This window comes from Canis aureus, chromosome 10 (genome assembly GCF_053574225.1).
Source record: "Canis aureus isolate CA01 chromosome 10, VMU_Caureus_v.1.0, whole genome shotgun sequence".
In the NCBI taxonomy this organism is placed as follows: domain Eukaryota; kingdom Metazoa; phylum Chordata; class Mammalia; order Carnivora; family Canidae; genus Canis; species Canis aureus.
Window position 1 is genome coordinate 23,662,051 of NC_135620.1, and position 27,179 is coordinate 23,689,229.

General features: G+C 45.8%; 1 protein-coding gene across 3 annotated transcripts; it reads right to left on the reverse strand.

Moving 5' to 3' along the window:
* Positions 1 to 258: 258 nt before the first annotated feature.
* VDAC1 (voltage dependent anion channel 1) lies at positions 259 to 27,156 on the reverse strand. 3 transcript variants are annotated; one of them, XM_077911671.1, is made up of 9 exons: positions 27,137 to 27,156; positions 15,203 to 15,275; positions 14,634 to 14,683; positions 13,198 to 13,350; positions 13,053 to 13,105; positions 8,895 to 9,122; positions 3,874 to 4,024; positions 2,177 to 2,234; positions 259 to 1,202 (listed from the first exon to the last, which is right to left on the reverse strand). In XM_077911671.1, exons 2-9 carry the CDS (start codon positions 15,267 to 15,269, stop codon positions 1,111 to 1,113), a joined length of 852 nt encoding a protein of 283 aa, XP_077767797.1. In that variant the 5' UTR covers positions 15,270 to 15,275; positions 27,137 to 27,156; the 3' UTR covers positions 259 to 1,110. The 3 variants fall into 3 exon arrangements, with proteins under 3 accessions (XP_077767797.1, XP_077767795.1, XP_077767796.1); XM_077911669.1 differs by lacking the exon at positions 27,137 to 27,156 and adding an exon at positions 26,581 to 26,695; XM_077911670.1 differs by lacking the exon at positions 27,137 to 27,156 and adding an exon at positions 26,626 to 26,645.
* Between the last annotated feature and the right edge of the window lie 23 nt (positions 27,157 to 27,179).

Sequence of the window (27,179 nt, forward strand, 5' to 3'; positions counted from 1 at the left end):
GAGAACACAGCCTGGCAGACATCCTAATTTCAGGATAGTGAGAATCTTAACAGAGAACCCAGCCATACTGTGCTAGACTTCTGACCTACAAGCCTGTGAAATAAATAATTGAGTGTTGTTTTAAGCAACTAAATTTGGCTAATGTGTTATGCAACAACAGAAAACTAAAAATCTCTCTCACACACACACAGTGCAAGCAAACACAAATGTCAAACAAATGCCCCATTTACCCCTTTATTAATAAAGACAACAGAAGAATGAGGTTTCAATATTTTATTCAAGTTTTACTTTAAGTGATGTTAATTACAGCATTTGAAGGGGATGATCTAATTCCACACAAAATGGAAGACTCTAAAATGTACCCATTAAACTGCTAAAAAATAAACTGAGTAGTGAGAATATAACAAGTCCAATTTTTATTCCGAGTGTTGTCACAACGTGATTACAGTCACAGAGACTCTTCCCAGCTTAGAGCTGGGACTCTTAGAAGCTATTTCATACTCTGGTGCAAGGGTAGAAAACCACAACATGAGAGGGAATTAAGTCCTGAATTATTGGCTTAATCACATCCACCTTCTCCACCCCAAAATGGCACAAAAGAAACAGCTATCACGCCCTGCAGACTACTTTTGGTGTAAAAGAGGTGATGGAGTGGGTGGAAACAGGTCATGAAAATCTGTCTAAAAAAAATCTCTTTCAATGAGTTTGTACACACCATCAATGAGCCTCTCCTTCATTCGGGTAGGAAACCAAAGTTCAATTCTCAAGAATTCATCATTTCATTCATTGACTCAATATCAATTAACAAAGTGCCTACAAATTATCAGCTTCCACTTGCAGCCATTTCTAGATAAAAAAGAAACCTGAACTCTCTAGAGGGGCCACCAAGGTCCCCCCAAGTCTACAGCTGAAAGGACTTTTCATGGAATTGGGTTTCTTCTGTACCTCTGAAAGGGTAACACTTTAAAGCTCAATCATCTTTAACCTGGAGGTCTAACATGATATTTAGCAATACTTGCATCCCAGACATACAACATTAAAAGGTACACTAAATTCTGAAGGTAGCTATGCTCAAAATAGTTTAAAATTAAATGATTGTACAGTATCCATTTACGCCTGAAACTCCAGTCCTAGACCAAGCTTGTGGCCGCCAGCATTGACATTCTTGCCATCCAGCAGAGCCGATAGCGTCAGTTTGATACCTGCAGGGGGAAGAATCGGGGAGAGGAAAGAGGGAGGAATGGAGGAGAGAAAATATAAGAAATCTCAACACATAGAAGACAGGTTAACACATGGAGGCATGCCAAAGCACACTGGCAAGACCACAGCAATTTCAGAACCTGCTTTGGCTGTGTGTGATCAGCAAGGCCAAACCACATGGCCCATCAATCCCTGTTACTGAACACCATCTGACTAATTAATTGATAGCCTAGAAGGAGCTTATAAAACACCAATTATTATTCCACAGCCCACCCAAACCCACTTTAGGGAGTCCACTTTCTTTTGTCCTCTCATCGCCCCCTGCTACAATAACCTCTCTACCACTGGCACCATGCAGTAAACTTCTTCAGCAAAAATACCTTGAAATGAAACCCAACCATGAATCAGACTCCAAGGCCTCACACTCAGTGTACACACAAACACACACACACACACACGCACACAACTAATTGGTATTTTCCCTACAATAGCTTGATTTTGCCATCAGATAATCTTAGATTTCTAGAGTTCAAAGACCCAACATGATGAAACTAACCCCAAGGTGGTACCATCTCCTGTAGTTCTAATACACAAGGGACTGGTCTAGCCAATCGTGCAAAGGAAACCTGCACAAGTTATACAATAAGGATGATCTATGTGCTAATTTTAAGAACCTGCTGGAAATAAGTATCGAGCATGATGAATACACTGGAAAAACAGATGGAAAAAAATAACCAAAAGTATAATGTACGTTAGCCTTGACCTTTTTTCTCCTATTTACTACTTCTAGTTTCCAAATGTCTTATAATGACTCTATAACCTTTTATAAACATTTCATTATAAAAACCTTATATACACTCATTTAAAATTTACAAGACAGGCATTATATAAGCAGTAACATAAAGCAGCAAACCAGCACCCTAATTTTCTTTAAAGTAAATAATTAATCTCACTCATTTTCACAAGCAACACATACCTGGCTTTAGGGTCTGAGTGTATCCTAAACCTATCAGGCTGGAGTTGTTCACTTTAGCCTAGTCAAGGAAAAGATAAGACACAGTGAAACCGTTAAGTACTTTATGTTTCCTTCTCCAAAATGAGTAAAAGCTTTGTAACAACCAACTCTGGACTTCAGGATCAAATTCTCTATCTTTATGACAACTTTTTTTATGGGATTCATTCAAGTCAACATGAAATATATAAAATCTGAGAGCTAAGTCTCAGAAAAGAAACTCAAAGAGTCAACACAACTATCAATTAAAAGGAAGTTATTATTTAAATTTGATTCCTGAAGGTATGAATGCCCAATTTCATTTATACTGAGTAGGTCTGAATTTGTAACAGGTGAAGACACTTTCATTTGTGGCCAGAGAAATAGAAATCTTTCTTATATGAAAGACTTCTTCAAGATCTATTTAATTAGGATAAGGGAAAACAGCAAATGCCAGATGGGGTTTTGAGGGGGTTTTTTGTTTGTTTGTTTTTTAAGGCATAGCATTGTTAGAATTTTCCCTTCATGAAAAAAGCAAGCAAAAATCATATGGACATGAAGAAGGTTTGGCACTGCCATGCCTGAATTTAAAATGTATGCTGGAGCAAAAGAATGACTTTGCCAGTCACTTAAATTTCAGCACTTAGTGAATGCTGATTAATAATTAATTCAATAAAGCAGTTGAGTCAATAATAATTTTGCCCTCACTCTTCTGCCTGAGTTGTAGGGCCTCTCCCTGGCCCCTTTCTGGTGAAATAAAGAGAGGTCAGGAGCACAGCAATCTCAAGTCATGAGAACACCAAGTCCTGGAAAAAGCTGAGGCTGCCAAGGTACATGTTTTCAACCTGACAACCCCCATGAGAAAGAACAAAGCAAGGGGAAGGAAGATCTCCCAGTAGTGAGTGAGTGAGTGCCCCATCTGGCTGTTCGTTTTTGCTTATACCATCTAATTACTAAGGCCCCTTTTCCTAAGGCACTTAACACTCAGGGAGCCAGATTCAGTTTCCATTTCAGACTTCAAATGGGCTGTTTGTAAATTACACAAGCACCATCCCGTAACATGAGATTTCCTCATTCCACTCCAAAAAGGATGCAGCTAGTAATGCCCTGTGACAAAAGAGATGAGCTGAACAGGATTTAATGCAAAAACCATACAGCAATTGCTAAATGCCAGGGTCTGGTTTCTTAATATCCAATACAGAAGCAGGGCAAGAGAATGAAAAATGAGAAGGAAAATGAACATTTAAAACCTTAAGGTTCAAGGTAACCCCTTTACAGTCTGCAGGTGGAATAAGGGCTGATTAGACGAAGAGGCTCCCCAGCAAACCATCAAGTCCAGACCTCAGTGTTTACCAACTGTCTGCCCCATCTGCCTTTGACCTCTCTGAATTTTCAGTTCCTCATTTGTGAAAACAGGGTTGGGATGATTTTTTTTTTTTTTTTTAAGGCACCTACCTCAAATAGGTTGTGTAAGAATTAAACACAGTAACCCACCTATAATGGGCTGCACACAGTGCCTGGCATGCACAGTGAGTGCTATTACTGTTATCACTTTCCTCATTTCAAACTCTTTCCACAGGGAGAAAATCTCTAGCCCAAGCACAGAATCCCAGCCCTCCAGAGTGATTGCAACCCAACCTTCAGGTGGAGCCTGGGCAATGCATGATTCCACAGGTACTCACCGAGAAGCAGGCATCGGGGTCAATCTGATACTTGGCCGCTATTCCAAAGCGAGTGTTACTATTTCCTGCTGTCCAGGCCAGATTGACAGCGGTCTCTAACTTCTTGTTCACCTTCTGATAAATGGAGCCACCAAACTCTGTCCCATCATTTCTGCAAACAAGCATAGCACAGATGCCCAAAGACTGGCTAGAACCAGGCACAGCTGTCCAAGTCTAACAGAGGGCAGGGATGCTATAAATGGACCAAAGCTGACACAAAGCAGGTACCAAATTAGGGAAAAGCCTGACAGGAATAGAACAGACACCAGCATTGGGAAGGTTCAAAGGAAGGGAAAGGCTATTTGAACCATCACTAGGAACACCAAAGGTCAGGAAGCTCAGGATGCATGGAACTTTGGAGGTTTGCTTCCAAAATATTCTTTAAAATAAAACCAGCAAGTAAGACATTGGGATTCTGGGAAATTTTTCTTTTTTGCTGCTGCTGATGTTATTACTTTTATAAAAGTGACTATAAATTACAATGGTAAGGAAGCAGAAGCAATTGAGAAGAGAACACAGCCAGAAATGGTAAGAAAGACTGGGCCTCTAGTATTCTTCAGAAGGCAAGTTACAGCCCTTAGCACCACCAGCTGCAGCCACTGCTGTGTAGACACAGCCAAAAGTGACCCGGTCCCTCAGAGGACCAGCAATTACAAAAGAGCTTAACCTGAAACTCAAACTCCTCTACTTATGCAAAACTCTTAGCGCAAACCGCACTATCTCTACAGTTCTGATGGATGAAAGGGAGCTACTTGGTGCTTACAAAATGTTTCTAGCTTTCAAAAATGGAATGAAACCCAACTGGGACAAACTCCTTCCTCTCTTCCAAACACCCCATATTGACTCCAGCCTCTGAAGATATCCCCCTCCCCTCCTTATATTTTTAACATGAAACAATCTCAGAGTTGTGCCTCATCGTCTTGGGTGTTTCAAGTAGAAACGTCATCAGAAACTGGTAAAGAGGGCAGCCCCAGTGGCTCAGCGGTTTAGCGCTGCCTTCGGCCTGGGGTGTGATCCTGGAGACCTGGGATCAAGTCCCGTGTCGGGCTCCCTGCATGGAGCCTGCTTGTGTCTCTGCCTCTCTCTCTCTCTCTGTGTGTGTCTCTCATGAATAAATAAATAAAATCTTAAAGAGGAGAGGAGAGGAGAGGAGAGGAGAGGAGAGGAGAGGAGAGGAGAGGAGAGGAGAGGAGAGGAAAGGAAACTAGTAAAGGCAAAGCCCATGTGCTTTGGAATTCAGCAAAGAGCTTAGAAGTCACTCACTAATCCAAGGACAAATAGTTACTGATTCATTGCAAATTCTACTCCTCACCAATACACTCTCCCTGAAGTAGATGCTCATAAATACATTCTAAATGCTGAAATGTTCCCCTGGAATTCAACCACATAGACGTTGTGCTTCCAGAAAGTACAGGTTGAGCCCAGGCAACCCCAATTCACACGGAATCCTAACTTCTTCAGAAAAACTGAGTATGCTACAAAACAGCAACTTGTCACAAATAACAGATTTATAAGTGACTTTAGTATAACTAAAATGGGAAAATTTGGGGGCCTCACATGTTTGTCTAAAAAACTTGTTTTTTCAATAAACTCTAAAACCAGCAACACGGCCATCTTCCTGTACTGAGCTCTCAAAACCCTAAACGGAGGGAATTCATTGTTCCAATTCATCTATATAAAGCACAAAGAAAAAAAAAAAAGCACAAAGAGCGTCTATTACACATTGGGGCCTTCACAAGCACCAGAGCAACCCAGATTAGCTGTGTCAGCTGTTTCCACGCCAGCTAAAAATAAACCATGTCCACTTATTAAAAATCAGGTATGTGAGGCTCAGGTATGTGGGGAAAACAGCTAACAGTCATTGTTATTCCTAGAACTGATGCCAATTTCCAATTCCAAACCAAAGAAGGTCTTTCCATTTCAGTCAAAATTCTAACTTCGGGTAGCTCAGTGTTTTGAGCATCTGCCTTCGGCTCAGGGTGTGATCCTGCAGTGCCAGGATCCAGTCCTGCATCAGGCTCCCTGTTGGGAGCCTGCATCTCCCTCTGCCGGTGTCTCTGCCTCTCTTTGTGTGTCTCTCATGAATAAATAAAATGTTAAAAAAACAAAACAAAATAAAACAAAAATTCTAACTTAATAAATCTTTCTATTGCTTGTACTGTTTTTCCCGTGACATTTTTGTATGTTACTTTTTTTTAATTTACCCATCTTTTTTACCTTTTTTGGTATATATTTTTTTAAGATTTTATTCATTTATTTGACAGAGAAAGAGTGAGCACACAAGCAGAGGGAGCAGCAGGCAAGGGGAGAGAGAGAAGCAGGCTCCCCTCTGAGCAGGGAGCCCTAGAGAGGCTCCATCCCAGGACCCTAAGATCATGACATGAGCTGAAGGCAGATGCTTAACCTGTTGAGCCACCCAGGTACTCCTTTGGTGTATATTTCTACGGATTTTAACACATGTACAAGATCTGTGTGACCACTACAATCAGGATACAGAACAATTCTATCTGCCCCCCGCCCCAAATCTCATACCACCCCTTTGTGGTCACACACTCCCACCCCCAACCTAGGAAACCCTAGACTATCCTTCACTATGGTTTTCATGGGACTCTCTTGTTTTAAAAAACTCAAAAATTACTCCATTAATATATCTATTATGTTAATTCCGTTATATTAATTACAGTGGTCCTCCCTTATCTGAAGAGGATATGTTGCAAGATCGCAAATGGATGTCTGAAACCACAGATAGTACTGAAGCCTAAACTTACTGTTTTCTACTATACATACATACCTATGATAAATTTAATTTATAAATTAGACATAGTAAGAGATTAGCAACAATAACAATTTTTGAATAAAATAGAACAATTATAACAATATACTGTACTCAAAGTTCTATAAATGTGGTCTCTCTGTCTCACAAAATATCTTATTGCGCTGTATATCCCCGTCTTTGGTTTTGGGGGCTTTTTTGTTGGTGGTTTTTGTTTTGTTTTGTTTTGTTTTGTTTTGTTTTTAGAGAGGGAGGTATAAGGAGGAGCAGAGGGAGAAGCAGAGAGAATCTCAAGCAGCTTCCATGCCCAGCATGGAGCCCGACACGGGGCTCCATCTCATGATCCTAAGATTATGACCTGAGCCAAAATCAAGATTTGGATGCTTAACCAACTGAGCCACCCAGGCGCCTCAGAGTATATACAATCTTCTTAGGATGTTGTGAATGATAAAACACCTACATGATGGGATAAATTTTAGGTGAATGACAAAGACATGTGACATAGCGTCAGGCTACTACTGATCTCTTGACAATACATCAGAAGGAGGATCATCTACTTCTAGACTGTGGTTGAAAATGGATAACTGACATTGTGGAAAGTGAAATGGCAAATATGGGGGAACTACTGTATAAAAATTCCTCATGACACCTGGGTGGCTCAGTGGTTGAGCAGCTGCCTTTGGCTCAAGTCATGATCCTGGGGTCCTGGGACCAAGTCCCGCATCAGGCTCCCCATGGGCAGCCTGCTTCTCTCTCTGCCTGTGTCTCTGCCTCTCTCTCTGTGTTTCTCATGAATAAATAAATAAATAATATTTTAAAAATTAAAACTTTTAAAATAAATAAAAATTCCTCATGGTGCCTGGGTGGCTCAGTTGGTTAGTGTCTGCCTTCAGCTTGGGTTGTGATCTTGGGGTCCTGGAATCAAACCTCATGTCGGGCTCCCTGCTCAGCGGGGAGTCTGCTTCTCTCTCTCCCTCTGATCCCCCAGCTCCTGCTCTCTGCTGCTGTCTCTCTCTCTCTCTTTCAAATAAATAAATAAAATCTTAAAAAAAAAAACTCCTCAAAAAAGTTTATAAATGGAAATGTTAAGATATTAGTATCCCTTCCCTGTCTTTAAGTCACTTCTTTAGTGACCTCTAGTGGAAAGAAAGAAAACTGGTAAAGTTGTCCCCTACTCATGCCACAGGTACCTCCTGCCTATGGTGATTTTAGACTTAAAGGTGCATTTCCAGGGTGCCCAGGTGGCTCAATCAGTTAAGCGCCTGCCTTCACCTCAGGGTCATGATCCCAGGGTCCTGGGATCAAGCCTCACATCTGGCTCTCTGTTCAGCAGGGAACCTGCTTCTCCCTCTCCCTCTGACCCTCCGCCTGCTTGTGCTCTCTCTGTCAAATGAATAAAATCTTTAAAAAACAAAAAGTGCATTTCCATTTACCTAAATCAGCAGCACTCCACTTGAACTCCCAAATTTGATTACAAGGGGCTCTCTAACCTAATCTGCCCCTTCACCATACTGTCCAGTCATTAATAAAATGGGCATGCTATGCCATGTAGAGAAGACACCGTATGCAACCAAGATCATCATCCCCTAACCTGTCTCTCAGATCTACATTTCATTAAGCACAGCCACCTGATCTTAGGCATCATACAGAGAAAGAGAGCAGCACCTTTCCCCACCACTTTGTTACTAAAACTGAAAGGTGCTCTAATGTCCACTAAAGGACACTAGCAGGGAAGGGACACTCCTCTGGACAGACATCATGCCACTGCTGTAACTGATCAGTCATTCTATGTGTACCAGTTACAACACTGACCATCTCTAGAACAGAAAGACTCTAAGCCACTTCTGGAGATGAGCAGGTGGGAAACAGAAAAATACCAGAAGGCCATTTGGTTCATCTGATTTGAATATACTCACTTAAAAAAAAAAATGAATACACTCATATTAAAGTAATTTAAAATTGAGCTTGGGGGCACCTGGGTAGCTTAGTGGTTAAGCATCTCCCTTCGGCTTAGGTGGTGATCCTGGGGTCCTGGGATCAAGTCCCACATTGGGTTCCCTGCAGGAAGCCTGCTTCTCCCTCTCCCTATGTCTCTACCTTTCTCTGTGGCTCTCATCAATAAATAAAATCTTAAAAAAAAAAAAAAATTGAGCTTGAAAAGCAATTTCTCTTCTACACAAACTCACACACCACACTCATGTACACTTACACATTAGTATGGAGCTGGAATTCGTCGGTCTTGTAGCCAACTGCAAAGTTGCTCTGGGTCACTCGGGACTTTGCAGTCTCAAAATTCATCTGGTAGCCAGCCAGCCAGCCCTCATAGCCCAGCACCAAAGCACCCCGGATGGAAGGACCAGCAATGTCAAAATCCACGTCACAGCCCAGGTTGATGTGCTCCCGCTTATACCCTGTCTTGATTTTAGCATTTTTTTTCCTGAAGAAAAAGAAATTGGATTAAGAACACAAACTAACTTACTAACTTACCTTGCATACCAAGAAATTTAAAAAAAAAAAATTTAATCCCAGTTTATATACAGAGATGCAGGGCCAAGTCAGGGCCCAGATCTTCCTTATGCAGCTGCTGCGCTCTAACAGCAGAACACAAACTCTCCAACCAGAATCCAGTCTGCAGAAATGCCATAATAATGAAGTGAGAACACAGCCTGGAAAAGCTTGGGGGGAAAAAGCACTAAGTAATTGTCTTTTACTAACCTCTCCCTATGCTTAATGTAATGATTTACACAGGCATTTATTAGGGAGAGTGCCACCATGTAATTATGAAACAGATGTTTCTTTGCTATCCTCCAAGTCTATGAAAAAGATATGGTGTATCTGTCATGAAGGCAGCAATCTCAACGGCAACTTTTAAGGAGATGGTTACTTTCTTACTTTGTGGCTCACTTAGTAAGTAAATAAACCATCAAACACTAGCCAGATCCTTCTAAGTATAAATATAACTGATAGCTTTTAATTCATTATTCATGAGATCCCAATGAGTATGTATTTCAGAGACCTGGGTATTGAGATGAACTGGAGGCCTTGCAGTCATGGGGGCCAGGTCCCTGCAAGTCAGGAAAAGTCCACAGGTCTTGTCTGCTAATCCCAGTTTTGCATATATGACCAGGTGAGTGCCTATCGTGCCTACTATTCAGGAAACATGGGTGAGTCATGTCACCTGCAAACATATTACCTTGCCTTTACCAAAGGTCAACATGGGAGGCAAGAGGACATTATTAAGAACAATACCAGCAATGGATTGAAATGTAACAAGTATGTTCAAATCTATGAATTCATTCATACACTTAAAACACATACCTAAGTCATCTTCAGAGACTAGAAAAGCAATATGTTACTTTGAAACAATAAATTAAAAAGGAGGCAAACATTTAATCCACCTTTCCTACACTAACTCTATCTTAAAGTAACCAATAGTTAATCAGAAGTTTCTTTTTATTGCAATATTCTAGCTAATACCTGAAGAATGAATGTTTAAAGTAGAATTATCGCCAGTTTGTGACCTCTAATGAATTGTGAATAACACTAACACACAAAGAACAAATTGGGCCTTCTATGTCCAAATCATAGAAGCATACAGCACCATTTATATTCTACAACCCCCCCCCCCCCACCAGTGGAACCTAAATGCAATGAAGCCTCTAGACTTACCAATTCACAGTAAATGAGGGAGACAGAGGAACAAGTTAAATGGCACCACAGAGACACAAACAGCAAAATGCAGTCTATATGTAATCTTATAGGACAAATGACCTAGTTTCAACTTCAATAAATTGCAAGTGGGGAAAAGGAAGAGGAGGAAAATCTAAAAATTAATGAGATTTAAGGGCCATATGAACCAATTTTTGCAATTTTGCATGGGTAACTTTTGATTCTGTAAAAAAATAAAATCATGTAAATCTGATCAGGCTAGAGATTTAAAAGTATGAAGGAACTTATTTGTTACAATGTAATCATATTGTGGTTATGCTTATTTAAAAAGGAGTCATGGGAGGGGATCCCTGGGTGGCTCAGCGGTTTAGTGCCTGCCTTTGGCCCAGGGCGCGATCCTGGAGTCCCGGGATCGAATCCCGCATCGGGCTCCCGGCATGGAGCCTGCTTCTCCCTCTGCCTGTGTCTCTGCCTCTCTCTCCCTCTCTGTCTATCATGAATGAATAAATAAAATATTTTTAAAAATAAAAATAAAAATAAATAAATACATAAAATAAAAAATAAAAAGGAGTCATGGGGATCCCTGGGTGGTTTGGCCCTTGCCTTCGGTCCAGGGCGTTATCCTGGAGTCCCAGGATAGAGTCCCACATCGGGCTCCCTGTATGGAGCCTGCTTCTCCCTCTGCCTGTGTCTCTGCGCCTCTGTGTGTGTGTGTGTGTGTGTGTGTTTCTCATGAATAAATAAAATCTTTAAAAAAAATGTCAATGGATCCATGCTGAAAGAAATAATTGATTAAATAAATAAATGGAGAAAAAGAAAGAACTCTTTCTCACAGCAGAATCCCAATTAATAAATGCAGAAGGAATGATGGGAAGAGAAAATCACCACTTGCCAAACATAATTGTTGCAGGCAAGAATCACTAATGGATACTAACTTTCTTAGTCAAAGGATAAGAAACAGAATATTTACAGAGTCTCAAAGAATCTCCCAAGATACTTATTTACAAAGAGAAAAATAGCTACATAGAGAAACCTCACAAGCAGCACTTTAATCAAGTGATCAAAGTTAATGTCACTGGTAATGAGGCATACTGACATATATGCCCTAGTATCACACACCAAGACAGACACAACACAAAAATCACTTCTGTGGCTGTCAAAAATGCATAATCTGAGTTTCACCATGAGGAAACATCAAACAAATCCAAATTGAAGGATTCTACAAAATAATTGGCCAATCCTCTTTAACACTGTCAAGGTCACGAAAGAGAAAGAAAAACTAATGCCCAGATTAAAGGAGACAAAAGAGATTTGACAACTAAATGCGATCTAGTATCCTGAACTGGATCATGGACCAGAAATAAGACGTTAGTAGGACAACAGATCAGTTAACTATATGAAAGCTACATAAATTTCCTGGTTCTGATGATCATGTTATAGTCGTCATGTAAGATGTTAACATTAGGAGAAGCTAAGTTGAGGATATATGGGAAATCTATACACTATTTGTGCAGCATTTCTGTGTATGTTAACTATAAAACTATTTCAAAATAAAAAGTTAATTTAAAAAAAAAAAAAAGCATTCCTCTTATGTGTATTACTATAGGACCTAGAGACTTCTCTGCAAACCTCCCAAAGGTAATAGGAAATACCTTACAAATTCCAAAGTGTGCCATCTCAGGGCAGCAGGCAAAATCCTAGGCAGCAAATTCAAGCATGTGAGTATATCCTCCTGCCCCTCATGCTATCACAGGGTTTCTCTGGGTAACCTCTCTCATCACGGCAAAGTGCCGGGAGGAAGTAGGCAAGCAAGAAACCAATGCTGCTGCAGGAGAAACTACAGCAGAGATGAGAAAAAGAGTAAATCCAGCTCCTGCCCAATGGTCTTCACGTGATCCATAACAAAGTTACAAAAAACTATAACCTCCAGACACAGAAGCCCTGTGTGTCCAGTTCTTTGCAGTTACCCTGCATGCAGTGCAGGGTCTGAACTCAGTAGACCCTCCCTCCAAAAGACATTTTTCAGAAGGGAAGAAAAGAAATAATATATAACAGCAAAAGATGAAATTCATAATGCCACTTAATGTACATTTAAAGACTGTGGAGGATTAATTTTATATGTGTATTTTACTATAATGTTTAAAAACCAAAAAGTGAAATTCAGTATATGCCCTTGAGCCTGTCAACGATATGCAAAACAATCTCCCCCAGATTTAGGAGACCCACTGTTCTAAGCAGGGAGGAAAAAAAGAAAGTTTTCCTCTCCTAGCCACTTTGAAAAGCACTCAGGAGCTGAGGCAACCAACACACCATCTTGCCTCCTGATGAGCCCAATAACTGTAAAGCTTAAATGCTTTGTGGCTGAGGGTCACAGAGGAAAAGAGCAGCCTCCAGAGCCACCCTCAGTTAGAAGTCTCCCTGCTCCTAAGCAGAAAGCTGAGGAGAGGGCCCTCCCAGCCTGAAAACTGGGGCTGGGCACAGTGTTCACTTAACCCCTGCTTCCAAACGTCGCCTGCTGCCCTATTGCCTTGGCCATTTGCATTAGCAGCAGCCTCATTCATATGACACAGAGCATTATAGACCACAAGTCCTGAAGCCTGGCCACAGCTAAGGCCAGGAGAACCACAGTGGGCAGCACAGAACCTTACTACACAACATGGCTAAACGTCCTTGCTAAGAAAACACACGAGACTCTTACCCTGTGTTTGGTGAGAAGGATGAATCAAAGGTCAGCTTCAGTCCACGTGCAAGCTGAACCGAAAAGAAATTTGCCAGGCTTAGTCAAAAGGCAGGGCAACAGATGTCAATGAATAAAAATGTGTCTTTCCACAGGTGACCATTACCTGATCTTCCACAGTGATCTCTGTGCCTAGAGTGTTGTCAGTGTTCCATTTCTCTGTAAACGTCAGACCATATTCAGTCCATCTGTACTTGGTTTCCAGACTGCCCGTCACTTTGGTGGTCTCAGTGTTGGCTGAACCCGAACTTGTAAATTCCTTTAAAAGGAGAAAGAGAGTCATAACCTGTATGCCAGCACTGCCATGGTACATCATGCCACCCTAAACAGAATACATTTTCCTTTATGTAAGAATGTGGTGGGGGGAGGGGGCACCTGGGTGGCTCAGTGGTTGGGTGTCTGCCTTCAGCTCAGGGCGTGATCCCTCAGTCCTGGGATCGAGTCCCACATCGGGCTCCTCAAGGGGAGCCTGCTTCTCCCTCTGCCTATGTCTCTGCCTCTGTGTCTCTCATGAATAAGTAAAATCTTAAAAATATATATATATATGGAAAAAAATATATATATATGGGAACAAAAGCTATTCCTATAATTCAATTCAGTATTTAAATACAGATGGGGCTAAAGAAATCTGTTGATTAAAGGACTCTTATGGGGAATTCTTTGTCAGGAGACAGCTTCCTTCCTCCCTGGTAATGCTTTGGTCTAGACAGGAAAGCAATCCCCCTTCTATCCTACTTCTAGCACTGAGCTAAAGATGACACTGCAGTAGATCAACCCCAAAACTTCCTCCTTCTAACAATTACCACATGCACAATCTAAAAGGGACTGCTAAAGAGGCCTGGGTACTCAGTCAGTTGAGCATCCAGTTCTTGGTTTTAGCTCAGGCCAGGATCTCAGGGTCGTGAGATCAAGCCCCTGGTCTTCAGATGGAGCCCTGGGTCTTCAGGATCCATGCTCAGCAGGGTGTCTGCTTGAGATTCTCTGAGATTCTCTTCCTCTCCCTCTGTAGTTCCCTCACTTGTACACACACGTGTGTACACACTCTTTCTCTAAAATAAATAAATCTTAAAAAAAATAAAAGGAACTACTAAGACTTTTAAAATAATTTTGTGGCATTAAAAACAGGTCAAAAAAAGAACACGTCAATTTTTTTTATTACAGATTTTTATTTATTTACTTGAGATAGAAAGAGAGTGCACACAAGGGGCGGTGGGGGAGGGCAGAAGGAGTATGGAGCAAACTACAGGGCTTGATCCCAGGACCCTGAAATCATGACCAACTGAGTCACCCAGGTGCCCCGAAACAGGTCTGTTTTAAAGTAATAAACAAGGAAAACAACAATGAGTACTAATAGCTGCTAAATTGGGGACCTACAGGCAGGGTTCCCCTGAACCACCCATCCCATAGAAGATGCAATGAATGTGACAGCCACAACCGCCACAATCAAAAAGGGCCTTTCATTTGGCTCTGCCACCCAGGACATGGAAGTTATTTACTGATCTACAATAAACAGGCATACTCCATGTCGGTTAGACAACTTACCAGTCCATTCTCAGATTTTGTTTTCAAGTCAAGTTTTATTAAGCCAAATCCTAAAAGAAAGAAGATAATGACTATTAACAGGTTAAATAACTAGAGTAGCATCTCTGCCTCCCTTCTGTTGTTTCAAAATGCCATGAGTGTGTAGGGAGCCTGTCTCCGCTGCTGCCTGCCTACGTGTGGAACTCAGGGTGTCACCAAAGAGTGGCACACCGAAAAGGCACGGCACCCCCGAGCCTCACCTGTACTCCCAACAGAATGTGAGGAAAAGATGCATGATAGCGCGAGCACGTGCCTAAGGATGGGCTACATTTAGAAATCACACTCTGCTGCAGTGGCATACAAAGAGCTGCTCCAACCCGTGGGAGAGGAAACCAGAATGTCCACTTGCCTGTAGCAATTCATGAGCCTGCCCCGACCGGGTGCACAAACCAAAATTACTTTACTAGCCATAGACAGCTTGTCTTTTTTTCCTGACATGAGAGTTCTAAGAGCTACCTGACCTACGTCTTTCAAAATGCAGTGGGTAAAATCCCTACGTGCCAACCCAGTCTGCGAGCTCACACACTCACCATAACCCTTAGTGAAGACGTCCCTGGCAGATTTGCCAAGATCAGCATACGTGGGAGGCACAGCCATCTTCTGCTACAATAAAAGAATCACCAGGAGAAATACATTAGTAATTAGGGAAATGAGTTTTCCACCAATAAAAATTATTAGCTATAATTAACCACCAATAAAAATCATCAGCACAGAGGTCCAGACTCCTTATTCTCCCAGATGTGCACAGGAGCACGGGAGTCTTGTGCTCTAGTGCTTCTCCTGGCATCCATGAGTTTTTGTTGACAGCATATCAGCCTGCCTTTAGACTTCTCCTTGGCATCCCCAGGACTGAACACAAGCCCAGAATATAGCAGGAGTCAGTAAATATTTGCTGAATGAATTAATTGTCAAAGACACATTCTCATGAGCCAGCTACTTCACTGAACTGCAGGGCTCTTGCCAATGAAACATATCTTCTTACAAAATGTCGGCTACTAAGACATTAAATTCACTGAATAGAAATCAGAGCTTGTCAGGCCAACCTATTCTCCATATGGTTCTGATTTCATCCATTCAACAAAATACTTACAGATTACCTACTATGTGCCAGAACGAATGTAACTTTTCACAAGATTTTGCATTTCAGGAGAACCTACTTTTTTTTTCAAGATTTTATTTATTTATTTGACAGACACAGAGAGAGCACAAGCAGGGGCAGCAGAAGGAAAAGAAGGCGCCCTTCAGGGGAACCCATTTTTTAAGAATCCTATTCCTCATAGAGAATACAGTAAAACTGAATAATTAGGCAACTTTCACATGGAAGGAAATAAAACTACACACACCCCTCAAAAATTAATTCAAACAAACATTTATTGATTTGTTTTATTTTGTTTTTAAAGATTTTATTTATTTATTTATTCATGAGAGACATGGAGAGAGAGGCAGAGACACAGGCAGAGGGAGAAGCAGGCTCCATGCAGGGAGCCCGATGTGGGACTCAATCCTCGGTCTCCAGGATCATGCCCTGAGCAAAGGCAGACAGACACTCAACCGCTGAGCCACCAAGGCATCCCGACATTTACTGAGTTGTAATGGTACTTTATTTTTAAAACCAACTCTCAGGGGCACCTGAGAGGCTTAGCATCTGCCTTTGGCTCAGGTCATGATCCCAGGATCCTGGGATCAGGTTCTGCATCAGGCTCCCCACAGGAAGCCTGTTTTTCCCTCTCCTATGTCTCTGCCTCTGTGTGTCTGTCATGAATAAATAAAAAATCTTTAAATAAATAAATAAATAAATCAACTATCAAAATACTACTTGAAATTGTTGCATATCACTAAATCAGTCAACAAGCATTTATTAAATACCTCAGTGATCAAGGAAGGCAAGTAATTCAAACAGTCCTTTGCCCTAAGAACCACAATGTATCCCTGAGAGGCTTTGCTGTGATGTATCACACACATAAAATTAAAATCCAAATCCAAGATGGCACATACAAGTGTGCTCCACCCAGGAGGAGCCATGAGAAAGCAACCATAGCCTGCATCTTCCTCATTTCCAGAATCATTAGCCTTAATTAGCAGAATTTCAATAAACTCATAAATGGTTCCACTAATTTTTAAAATATAGGGCAGCCCAGGTGGCTCAGTGGTTTAGCGCTGCCTTCGGCCCAGGACCTCATCCTGGAGACCCGGGATCAAGTCCCACGTCAGGCTCCCTGCAAGGAGCCTGCTTCTCCCTCTGCCTGTGTCTCTGCCTCTCTCTCTCAAGCTGTGTCTGTCATGAATAAATAAATAATTTTTTTAATTTTAATATGTAGTGTACCTAAATCGCCAAACTGAATCTGCATATACCCCATCTGAAGCCACATATGTATGTAGTCACACAAATCAACACCTGCACAGCATGCCCTTGGTAAACGGGAACCCAATGAAAAGTGGTTCAAGTGACCCCAGGGGGACAGTATCACAACTGGAAGCTGTGTTGCTGACCTAAGCCTTAACTTCCAACACATTGCATGAAGCCCACAGAAGCAGGGAGTATATTGTAAAATAAGCAAGTATAAACTTCCACATTTTGAAATTACAAAAGTGTGGTCCAAGTCCTATTTTACTTTTTTCAAAGGCTTTGCTAATTCTGCCTCACCCCACTTTTGTGTCAGAGCAGCGTGGAGTGGAGCAGCCCCGTGAGCTGTTTACACTCTCCTATTTTTGTTGCTCTTGTTATTTCTTGCACGTGATCCGGCTAGAACCATGGATAGCTCAGTCCACGTCTGCATCAGCCTACAAAGAACACTGGGAAAGATCCATTTTAGGCTGTCCTGATTGGCTGTTTCAAGTCTGGGGACTCCCCTCTCCTGACCTGTTCCCCTCCCACCCTAAGCAAACCTCACAGACACATCCACCCCAGGGGCAGACCAGAATACCGTGCACCAGAATACCCCCAGCCTAAATAAACATGCTCCAGCCACAGATGGCCCTGGCTCCTCCCAGGAGAAGCAATGAAACAACCATGTGTCAAGGCTGAGACAACGCAGCCCCCAGGAAATGTGCACATCTCAGCAAAGGGCCCACAGCACTCTCCACCCCAGCCAATGCTAGTAGGGATTAGTAGACTGAGCATCCATCTTCAGCGCTGCCCTTCCCCTGCCACAAATGCAGCCCCCAGGTGAGGGGAAAAGGAGGACCGTGCCAGTGTCTCTGGGTCAGCTAAGCCCTCCCTCATACCTCAGGGTCCAGCGCCTTCCCAAGTACCCTCTGCTGCCTCTAGGACCCACCTCACCAGACATGGGCAGCTTTCCTAGCTGGACTGGTCTGTCCCTCAGTGAAAAGACAGATCACTCATCATTTAATGTGCCCCAAATGCCCTCACTCATTACTAATCCCCAAAACCCAACAAGCAAAGCCACCTGCCCAAAAACACTCCACTGCCAGCAAACATGGCCCTAAAGTACACAGCCGTTAAGGAGATTACCATGGAAGGACAAGGGAGTGGGGACCGCAGAGGGAGCCTGGACCAGGCCAAGCTCTCTGTGCAGCTCCAGCTCAGCTACAGGGAAGACGTGAGGGATCTGAGTGAAGCCAAGCCCACTCCTGGACCCAGGGAAGGCGAGAGGATGACTCCCCCTCACTAAAGGCCCCAGTGTGCCATGCAGAGGTAGCTTCCCCTATGCTTTTGGTGCAGTCCTCCGCTTTCCCCGCCCAGTCTCCTTCTGCATTTTCTGAGGATTCATGCAAGGCCTGAGACAGCTCAGCTTTCTTACAACTGCCAACAGCACCCAGAAAATGCCCATTTTTACACAGTTCTCAGCACCCACTGCAAAAACAATTTTTAGTGTAGAAATAATGATTTCCATTCATGTTTTCTCAGGTCGGGACCAGAGGGAAGAGAGCTAGGTATCCTGCCTTTTCACTTAACATCCTGCCTGTGCTGACTCCAAGGCTGAACTCTGGCCCTAGCCCCTACCTCCACCCACATTTGGTGAGCTCCAAATCGCTCACCATCTCTCTCTGTGACATCCACTCCATGTGCCTTCAGGAGACCATCCTCTGGAGGCTGACCACAAAATGGGGCACTCTGACACAGAGCTGACCCTGGACAAATGGGAATCAGAAAGCTGCCTGGGGGAAGGCGGGAACCTAGTTGTCTGCCTGGGGAAGGCTTCAAGAAAGAGCCCAGGGTCATGGTTCCCGAGGATATGTGGGACACAAGGGATGGACAGGCCTGGGCCGGGGAGACCTAACTTTGACAAGGACTAAGTAAGCCACAACAGGCAACAGGAGTCCCTGGTATCCCTCCACTGCCGCCTAGCCTACCTACCCAACCGTTCCCTGGCTGACCTTGAACAGATTACGCAAGCTCCACTCCAGTTGAGGAATGAAACTCCAGGCCCTACTGGAAGCTCAAAGCCTAGAGATAGTATATCGCCCAGCATGGCCTGCCTAACACTTACATAACCTCCGCCTAGAGGGAACATAGCTTCCTTGACTCATCAGTTGCCGAGCAGTGACGGCTGCTCTGCTCCCAGCGCCCCCACCACTCCCACAATGCACACCTACCCCCAAATTGCGCCCTTGAACTCAAAGCATCCAAGAGCCTGTCACGCCTAAATTCATCCAAAATATGTAAAAAGCTATGTGTCAAAGATGACAAGCCCTAGCACGTAGCAGATATTCAATATAAATGTCTGTTTAATGAGTAAATGTGCAAAGAGCATGAAAGCATTTTTATAGTAGGAGGAAAAAAATAGAAACTTAGTATCCAACAAGAGGGTCTAAGTCAATGACAATGTAAACCAGGCAGTAAGAGCTCCCTCCGCAGCAGGGGGTGGAGAGACCCACAACCAGCACCCTCTTCACCCACCTTGACCTGAGGAGAGCTCAACTCAAGCCGACAAGACTACGTGCCTGCGGAAGTGATCACTGCCTCTTCTGACCTCGGAACAAGGCATGGACTTTATTCTAAGGGCCTCAGGGAGCCACTTTAGAGTGAATGACACATCTGTGTTTGAGAGGCTCACTCAACAAACAAATTGGCAAAACTGTAAGTGAAAACATCCACTGTTGGTGTGAAAAATGGCCACTCCCATTCACGCCAAGTGTAAGTACTTTGTACAGTACAGCCCCTCTGGAGACAGTTGCCGGCCTGTGTCTAAGCGGGCATATATCAACCTCGTGGCAATTCTGCTGTTAGGAACCCACCCAAGGCACCCAAAGATGTGTACATGAGGATGCTCACTGCAGCATTACTTTTAACACACAAGCTGGAAGTACCTTAAATGTCCATCGACAGGGAAATGAATGAATAAAAAAAAATTTTTTTAAGATTTTATTTATTTATTAATGAAAGATACACAGAGAGAGAGAGAGAGAGGCAGAGGGAGAAGCAGGCTCCCTAGAAGGAGCCCAATGCGGGACTCGATCCCAGGACCCTGGAATCACGACCTGAGCCAAAGGCAGATGCTCAACTGCTGAGCCACCCAGGCATCCCATGAATGAATAAAAATTAAAGTACGTGCAAACTAAGGAGTACTATGTGGTAGAAAGAACAGGATGGATTTATGCATTGTGGCAAAGAAAGCTATCTTTGATATACAGCTATCTTTGAACAACACGGATTTGAACAAGTCTACTTATATGTGGATTTTTTTCAATAAATACAGTATAGTACTATAAATGTGTTTTCTCTTATGATTTTCTTAATTATTTTTTCTCTACCTTAGTTTGCTGTAAGAATATATATATAATATATGCAACATACAAAATATAAGTTAATCGACTATATCTTATTGGTAAGGCTTCAAGTTAACAATAGGCTATTCATAGTTAAATGAGGGAGAGGTCAAAAGTTATACAAGGAGGTGCCTGAGTGGCTTAGTCTGTTAAGTGGCTGCCTTCAGCTCAGATCATGATCCCACGGTCCTGAGATTGAGCCCCTGCATCAGGCTCCCTGATACATGGGGAGCCTGCTTCTCCCTCTCCCTCTGCCTACTGCTCCCCCTTGTTTATGCCCTCTCTCTCTCTCTCTCTAATAGATAAAATCTTTATACAAGGATTTTCGACTGCTTGGGGGTAAGCATCTCTAACTCCCATGTTGCTCAAGGCCCTGCTGTAGTTAAATGAAAAAAGCAAGTCACAGACAATGTGTTAATTCCATGTTATTAGAGGAAAACCCTTTTACAAACACGTTTGTATATTCACACATTTGTGAATGATGGAAAGGCATGTTGAAATGCTACAAGCCCATCTGTAAATTGTGGCTGCCTGGGAGCTGCTTCTGGAAAGAAGAGGGGGTTTATGGAGGTAGTAGAGTTAAAAATAGGATTTTCAATGTTTATTCCACTTTATTATTTAAGTTGTTGGGATACAATGATAATTTTTTTTAAGGACAGGAAATTTAAAAATCCAGCCAACGTGTCTGAAATTGAGCTATGTTTGCCTACACGACGCAATAAGTCATGTTCTAAATGGCTGTTGCAATAGAGGAGCCAAAAGGAAAAGCCATGTGGAAAGTATCTATCCTGGTTCCAACAACAGATGCAAACCACACTGAGATGTCACAGTTAACAAGCAAGGCCTATAGGGGACACATTCTACTCCCAGGTGACCACCTGTAGCTCTGGACATCCTGTCCAGGAGGCAGGAGTTGGACAGTTTCCTAATTTTAGTGTACATGAGAATCACCTGAGCCACTTGTTCAAAAGCCTCCTTCCCTCCCTCTCAGCTTTTCCTAGCCTAGCAAACAGGCAGGACAGCACTTTTCTCTGCAGAGGCAGAAGGATCCAGACACAGGAGCCCTGGTACCCTCAGAGAGCTAACCACCACTGAAGTGGTTCACACAGGAAGCAGGGTAGCCTTAAGTCCTCGAGGCTTAGTCAGGATAAGTCTTCTGAGCAACATTACAGCCAATGGGTTGACAGACACTATCTTCAAGGGCAAGGGTACAACAGAGCTAGGACCTAAACACCAGGAGCCACCCTGCTACAGCATTTCCCAGCCTATCCGGGTGCCCAGGCAGCAGGATACAGTGACTACTAGAAGGAACTATGAGTCTGGCAGAGGTTCTACTGGCACCAGCCTTTACTAGCTGTATAATTTTGGACAAGCCTCTGATGAACTTATATTCTCAGTGCCTCATTTTGCTCCATAAAATGGAGCTAACAATAGTGTCTTTCTTGGCCAATAGGAGACACCAGCAAAAGATGGAAGAGTGAGGCTGGGGCACTCGTTCCCCAAGCTCCCTCCCTGCTGGGCATTAGGTGGGCACTGATGATCTTCCAAGGCCATGGCTCCTGCCAAGGGGCCCTATCCAGGTTCCAAAGGACCCAAAGTTGTGGGGAGGGGGAGGAGGTGGTGTGGAACACATCACTTGTCAGGTGCTCCACACTCTGCTCACATCTTGGCAAATGATCCCTTCATTATTACTGCACATAAGTGCATACCTGATTCCTGCAAGGACCCCAACTAACATGGCAATCACCTCCATCACCATCACCACCGTCCTGGATTTCCCTTAGAAAGGGAAAATTGTAAGAAAGCCTTTGGTTCTGCTGTTTCTCTTAACAGCATTAGAGGTGGTTTGTCTGAGCAGAACTGGGCCAGCATATAGGAGGAGCATCAGACCAGCCAGGGATTAGAACAAAAGCACCTCCCCCTAACCCTGGGGACCAGGAAAAGCAAGTTCCCCAGGAGGAGGCCAGCCCAGCTCTGAAAGCCAACATACTGGGCCCACACCATCAGAAGCTGCCACACACATACCCATCCCACATTTTCTCAGGGAAAAGGCAGCCCCTTGTTAGGTCTATAGGATGCTGGCAAAACCAACATCGTGTGCTCTGGTACCAAGTCTGTGTTTCCGGCACAGCTGTCCTTCCCTCCCACTCCACGACAGTCTCACACTGGGCAGCCCGGCTTCCTAGGCATTGCTTCTATTTTCAAACACCCCGGGAGGTAGGCCACCACCAGCACAGCCTTCCATCAGAATCCTCAAGACAATGTAACTGACCCGGGGACACCCTGCCTGCCTGCCTGCCTGCCTGCCCACCCATGAGGTTTAGGTCCCATGCACACCCAGAGCTCCGGCGTGGCCTCAGACTCAAGTTACCTGGAGCCTTACTGCCTGGCTTGATCCAGTGGGGTTAAAATAGATAGTGCTTGGGCAGGTAGATCTGGGAGTCAAGCAGCCCTGAGTTCCAGTACCAGTTCACAACTCTCTGGATACGTGGCTCAGGGCAAGAAAAGTCTCACTTTTCTCAGGTTCTAATATGGGGAAAGAGTACCTATCTCAGCATCACTGTGAGAACTGAATTAGATGGGTAACATGAAATACTTAATACAGTGAATAGTGCCTGGGAGGTATGCAACAACCAGATAGTATTTTATTAGAGATTTACATTTTATGTATTTCTTATTATAATTACCTTTGCAATGCAAGTTATCAAAAGGCCACTCTCTACCTGACCATAATGAGGGACTGTTTAGCTGAATATTCTCCCAGTAGGTCCTAGAATGCATCCTATCTCACCCGAGGAAAAACTGACCTTTCAATCCTGACAGATGTCCAGGGTCACTGTCCTTGCGACAAAGAGGGATGACTCCACAGGACTGTGATCCACTGCAATCCACTGACAGCTAGCCTACGCCCAGCCATACACATGTTCACTCCGATTAGTGGGAAAGAAAACACTTCCCCTCTGAACAGCAAATCCTACCATTCAAAATGCATTCACATCTATTAGCTCATCCCAGTGGCCCCTTGGTGTGGCAACCTCAGTGCAAAATTGCCAGCCCTACCAAAAAAAAACAAAACAAAACAAAAACAAAAACAAAATTGCCAGCCCTGGAACTAGCCAGACAACCCTGAATCCCAAATCTGTGCTCAAGCCTCCTGACCCATGAAAAAGAAACAAACCATAGTACCTCTCTCCCAAGGCTTGCAGGATAGTGGATTCAATGTTACAGAACACATGTTAAGCCCCCAGGAGGGTGCTGAGCAGGCCCTCAATTAAGGACTATTTTGATGATGATGATGATCACACAGGGGAGAAACTAAGGAACAAGACATTGACTTGACCTGTACTAGATCCGGGGGCTCCTGTCAGAGCTGTGTTGTGAACTCAGTCTGCTCTCCGAGACTCCTTCTAGCACAGTTCTGGGTAAAGGGCATATAGATACCCACCCACACACCACTAAGAGCAAGCAATGAAAAGGAGGATTGTGCCCAGGCCGGGTGGAGGATCCCACTGGTCACATTTCCTCAGTGGCTACCAGAAGTGTCTGTAGGGAGCCCAAGGGCACAGACCCTCTGAGTACCCTGAGGGGCTGCCTGCAGATTTGAGCTGGCTCTCAACCACACATGCCAACAAAGTCATCACCAACAAAGAGGGTAGGCCATGAGAAATTCCATCAAGGACCAAGTGAACTTCAGTCCCTTGGGAACATCTTACAGGCAAAAGTGGAGGGCCAGCGTTCCTCCTTAGCACCAGCCTGAAGGTTACTGTCCACATCTGCCTATTGCCCAGCAGGACCAGCAGCCCACAGTCAACTCATCACTATATGGTCCCCCTAAGCCACTGTATTTGTGTCTACAGATAGCCCTTGCCTATTGCATACAGAATAGAATACAGAAATAAAACTAAGTAATCAAGTAAGAGCAGTACTACCCCCTCCCCACGGTCAAGAATTTTACTCTGGACAATCTCCAGGGTCAAGCATTTTACCAATCCACTCATCAGAAAGAGGAAAAGCACCAGGCCCAAAACCTTAGGAGAATCCCGACTCACTGGGGTCACCCCACCACCACCACCCTGCAGGCCCAGAAACACCAGTTCTACAAGTTTCCCACAGGATGTGAAAAAGTCACATAACGAAGGTAATAGGTTTAAAGCAGATTTCAAATTAGGAAACAGATCTGCGGGCAGCCCCGGTGGCGCAGTGGTTTAGCGCCGCCTACAGCCTGGGTCGTGATCCTGGAGACCCAGGATCGAATCCCACATCGGGCTCCCTGCAGGGAGCCCGCTTCTCCCTCTGCCTGTGTCTCTGCCTCTCTCTCTGTGTGTCTCTATGAATAAATAAAATTTAAAAATCTTAAAAAAAAAAAAAAAAAAAGGAAACAGATCTGCATCTCAGTGCTCCAGGGCTGTACATTCAACTGCGAGTCTTTAAATACCTGTGACTCTCTCCTAAGCAAGGGTATTTGCTGGAAGTGAATGAGTGTGTGTCCCTTAGGATGTCCAAGATCAAGAAACTCTGGTCTGGGCCTGCATCCACTACATATGCCCATTCAATAATTTCACAAATACTTAATGAGCACCTACTCTAAGCCACATGCTGCCATCGTAAAAACTATCCTTCTCTCAGTAAGGGTGAGTTGCTTCTTGGATAAAAAGCAAGATTGCATTTGCCCCCACAGACCCTTCTCAAGTACCTAATGTGGGTCAAGTGGCACCACCCCAGGCGCTGAAAACAAAGCTGCATAAGGCTTAAGCCTAACCCTGTAGAACTCAGTCCAGAGCTGGGCTGGAGAAACAAGGCAAGCCCTGGGCAGTCTGCCCTGGCCTTGCCAACAGTGAATGCAGAAAAGGAGGGATCCATTCTCTATCTCCTCCAGAGAGGTGAGGCTGGTCAAGGGAATGGGTCAAACAAGGCTAGGCTTCCCTCAGCTCTGCACCCAAAGGCAAGTTCCTGCTTCAGCCTGACCTTGTCTGTCTATAAACTTCTATAAGGATTTTTCATGAATTATCCTGAAAATTACTCAGTGCCCAGTATACAAGTGCTTAGTAATAATGTTTAAAATAACAGCAGCTGGCTGTTTATTGAACCCTTTCCAGAACACCACGTGGAGTAAAATGGTCTGCAGAGGATGGGCTAAATCCTCCCAAAAAGCCTCAAGGCTGTCCAGCTTTCCCCTGAAGGCTTCGTGTTGACCAACTCATTTTATTCTTCCCAAAAACCCAACGAGGGAGAGCTGTAACTGCTCCTATTTTACAGATGAGAGCACTCAGGCCTGCTGTGGTCCCGGCCGTGTGACCTTGGACAAGTCACTGGGATTGCAAGTCCGGAAATCCAAGGGCTCCGAGCCAGTTTCGTGAAGGCGCCGCCGCGCTCCGTGAATGAACGAGCAAACAAACCGGGAGGCGCTCCAGAGGCCAAGGAGGCCACATCCCGCTCCCGCCGGGCCTCCCTTCCCAAGGCCTAGCCCACCGCCCGGGCCCTAGAGGCCTAGGCCGACTCTCCGGTCCCGCGGGGAGGAGTGGCACCCGCGGACAAGGCCGGGCGCCAGCGTCCCTGGGCGTGCACCCACGGGCCGGGCAGGGCGTGCGGGGCCGGGGGCCGGGGGCCGGGGGCCGGGGGCCGGGGCCGGGGCCGGGCTGGGCCTCGGTCATCACAGCGGCTCATCCCCGCGGCCACCGCATGGCCCGCGCCGGTCCGTGGGCCGAGCCCGGCGAGCGTGGGTGGCGGGCGGTCCCCCGCCGGGCCGCGAGGGCGGGACCCAGGTCCAGAGGGCGCCGCCGGCAAAGGTCACCGAGACCTGCAGCCGGCCGGGCCCTCACGCGCGGCCCGTGCCCTTCCGCCCGCGGTCCCCGCGGTCCCCGCAGGCTCGAGCCCCAGCCGCAGGCGCCCCGGGGCGTCCGGCCGCCCGCTCCCCGCCCGGGCCGCCCGCCGAGGCCTGCTGCGCCCGCCGCTGCCCGCCCAGGCCCTCGCGGGGCGCCCCGCTCCCGCCCCGCTCCCGCCCCGCTCCCGCCCCGCTCCCGCCCCGCTCCGCTCCCCCGCGCCGCCCGGCCCGGCCCGGCCCGGCCCTCGGCCCCCCGTCCGCGCGGCTCCTCCCTCCACCGCCTCCCGCTCAGCTCCCGCGGCCCGGCCCGCCCCCCCGGGTGCCTGCGGAGCGCGGGTCCCCGGCCGAGGTGCCTACCTCGCGGGCGGCGGCGGGCGCGGCGGCGGGCTCGGCGGCACCTACCGCGGAGGCTGCTGCGCGAGGAACCGAGCGCACGGCCGGGCCGAGGGCGGGGCGGGGCGGCGCGGACGGCGGCGGCGCGGACCCGCCCCGACCCTGCGCGCCCGGGCCCGCGAGCCCCGCCCCTGGGCCCGCCCCGGACACCGCCCAGGTGCCCCGGGCGAGTGCGGGCGCGCGGAGGGGGGCGGCGAGGGCCCCGGCGCGGGACGAGGCGGCGCGCGAGGGGTGGGTGCGCGGGGACACGCGTGCCGGCCGCGGCGGCCGAGGGCCAAGCGCCGAGCAACCCGCGTGCGCCGAGCTTGCGCTCCAGAGTAGCAGGCACTTTCCCCGGGAGCGAGACTGCCAGTGGCCATTTTCGGAGCTTTTGCGAAGTGAAAACAGCAAACCGCGCTTCGGCAGAACGTCCCCCGCTGGGAGCCCGAGAGCGCAGACGGGAGGCGGGAGCCAGCCCGGGCCCCCGGGGAGCCCCCGCCCCGCCCCGCCCCGCCCCGCCCGAGCCGGCGGCCTCCGTCACCCAGAATTGCGCAGAGCCTCGTGGCCGGTCGGAGGGGCTGCGC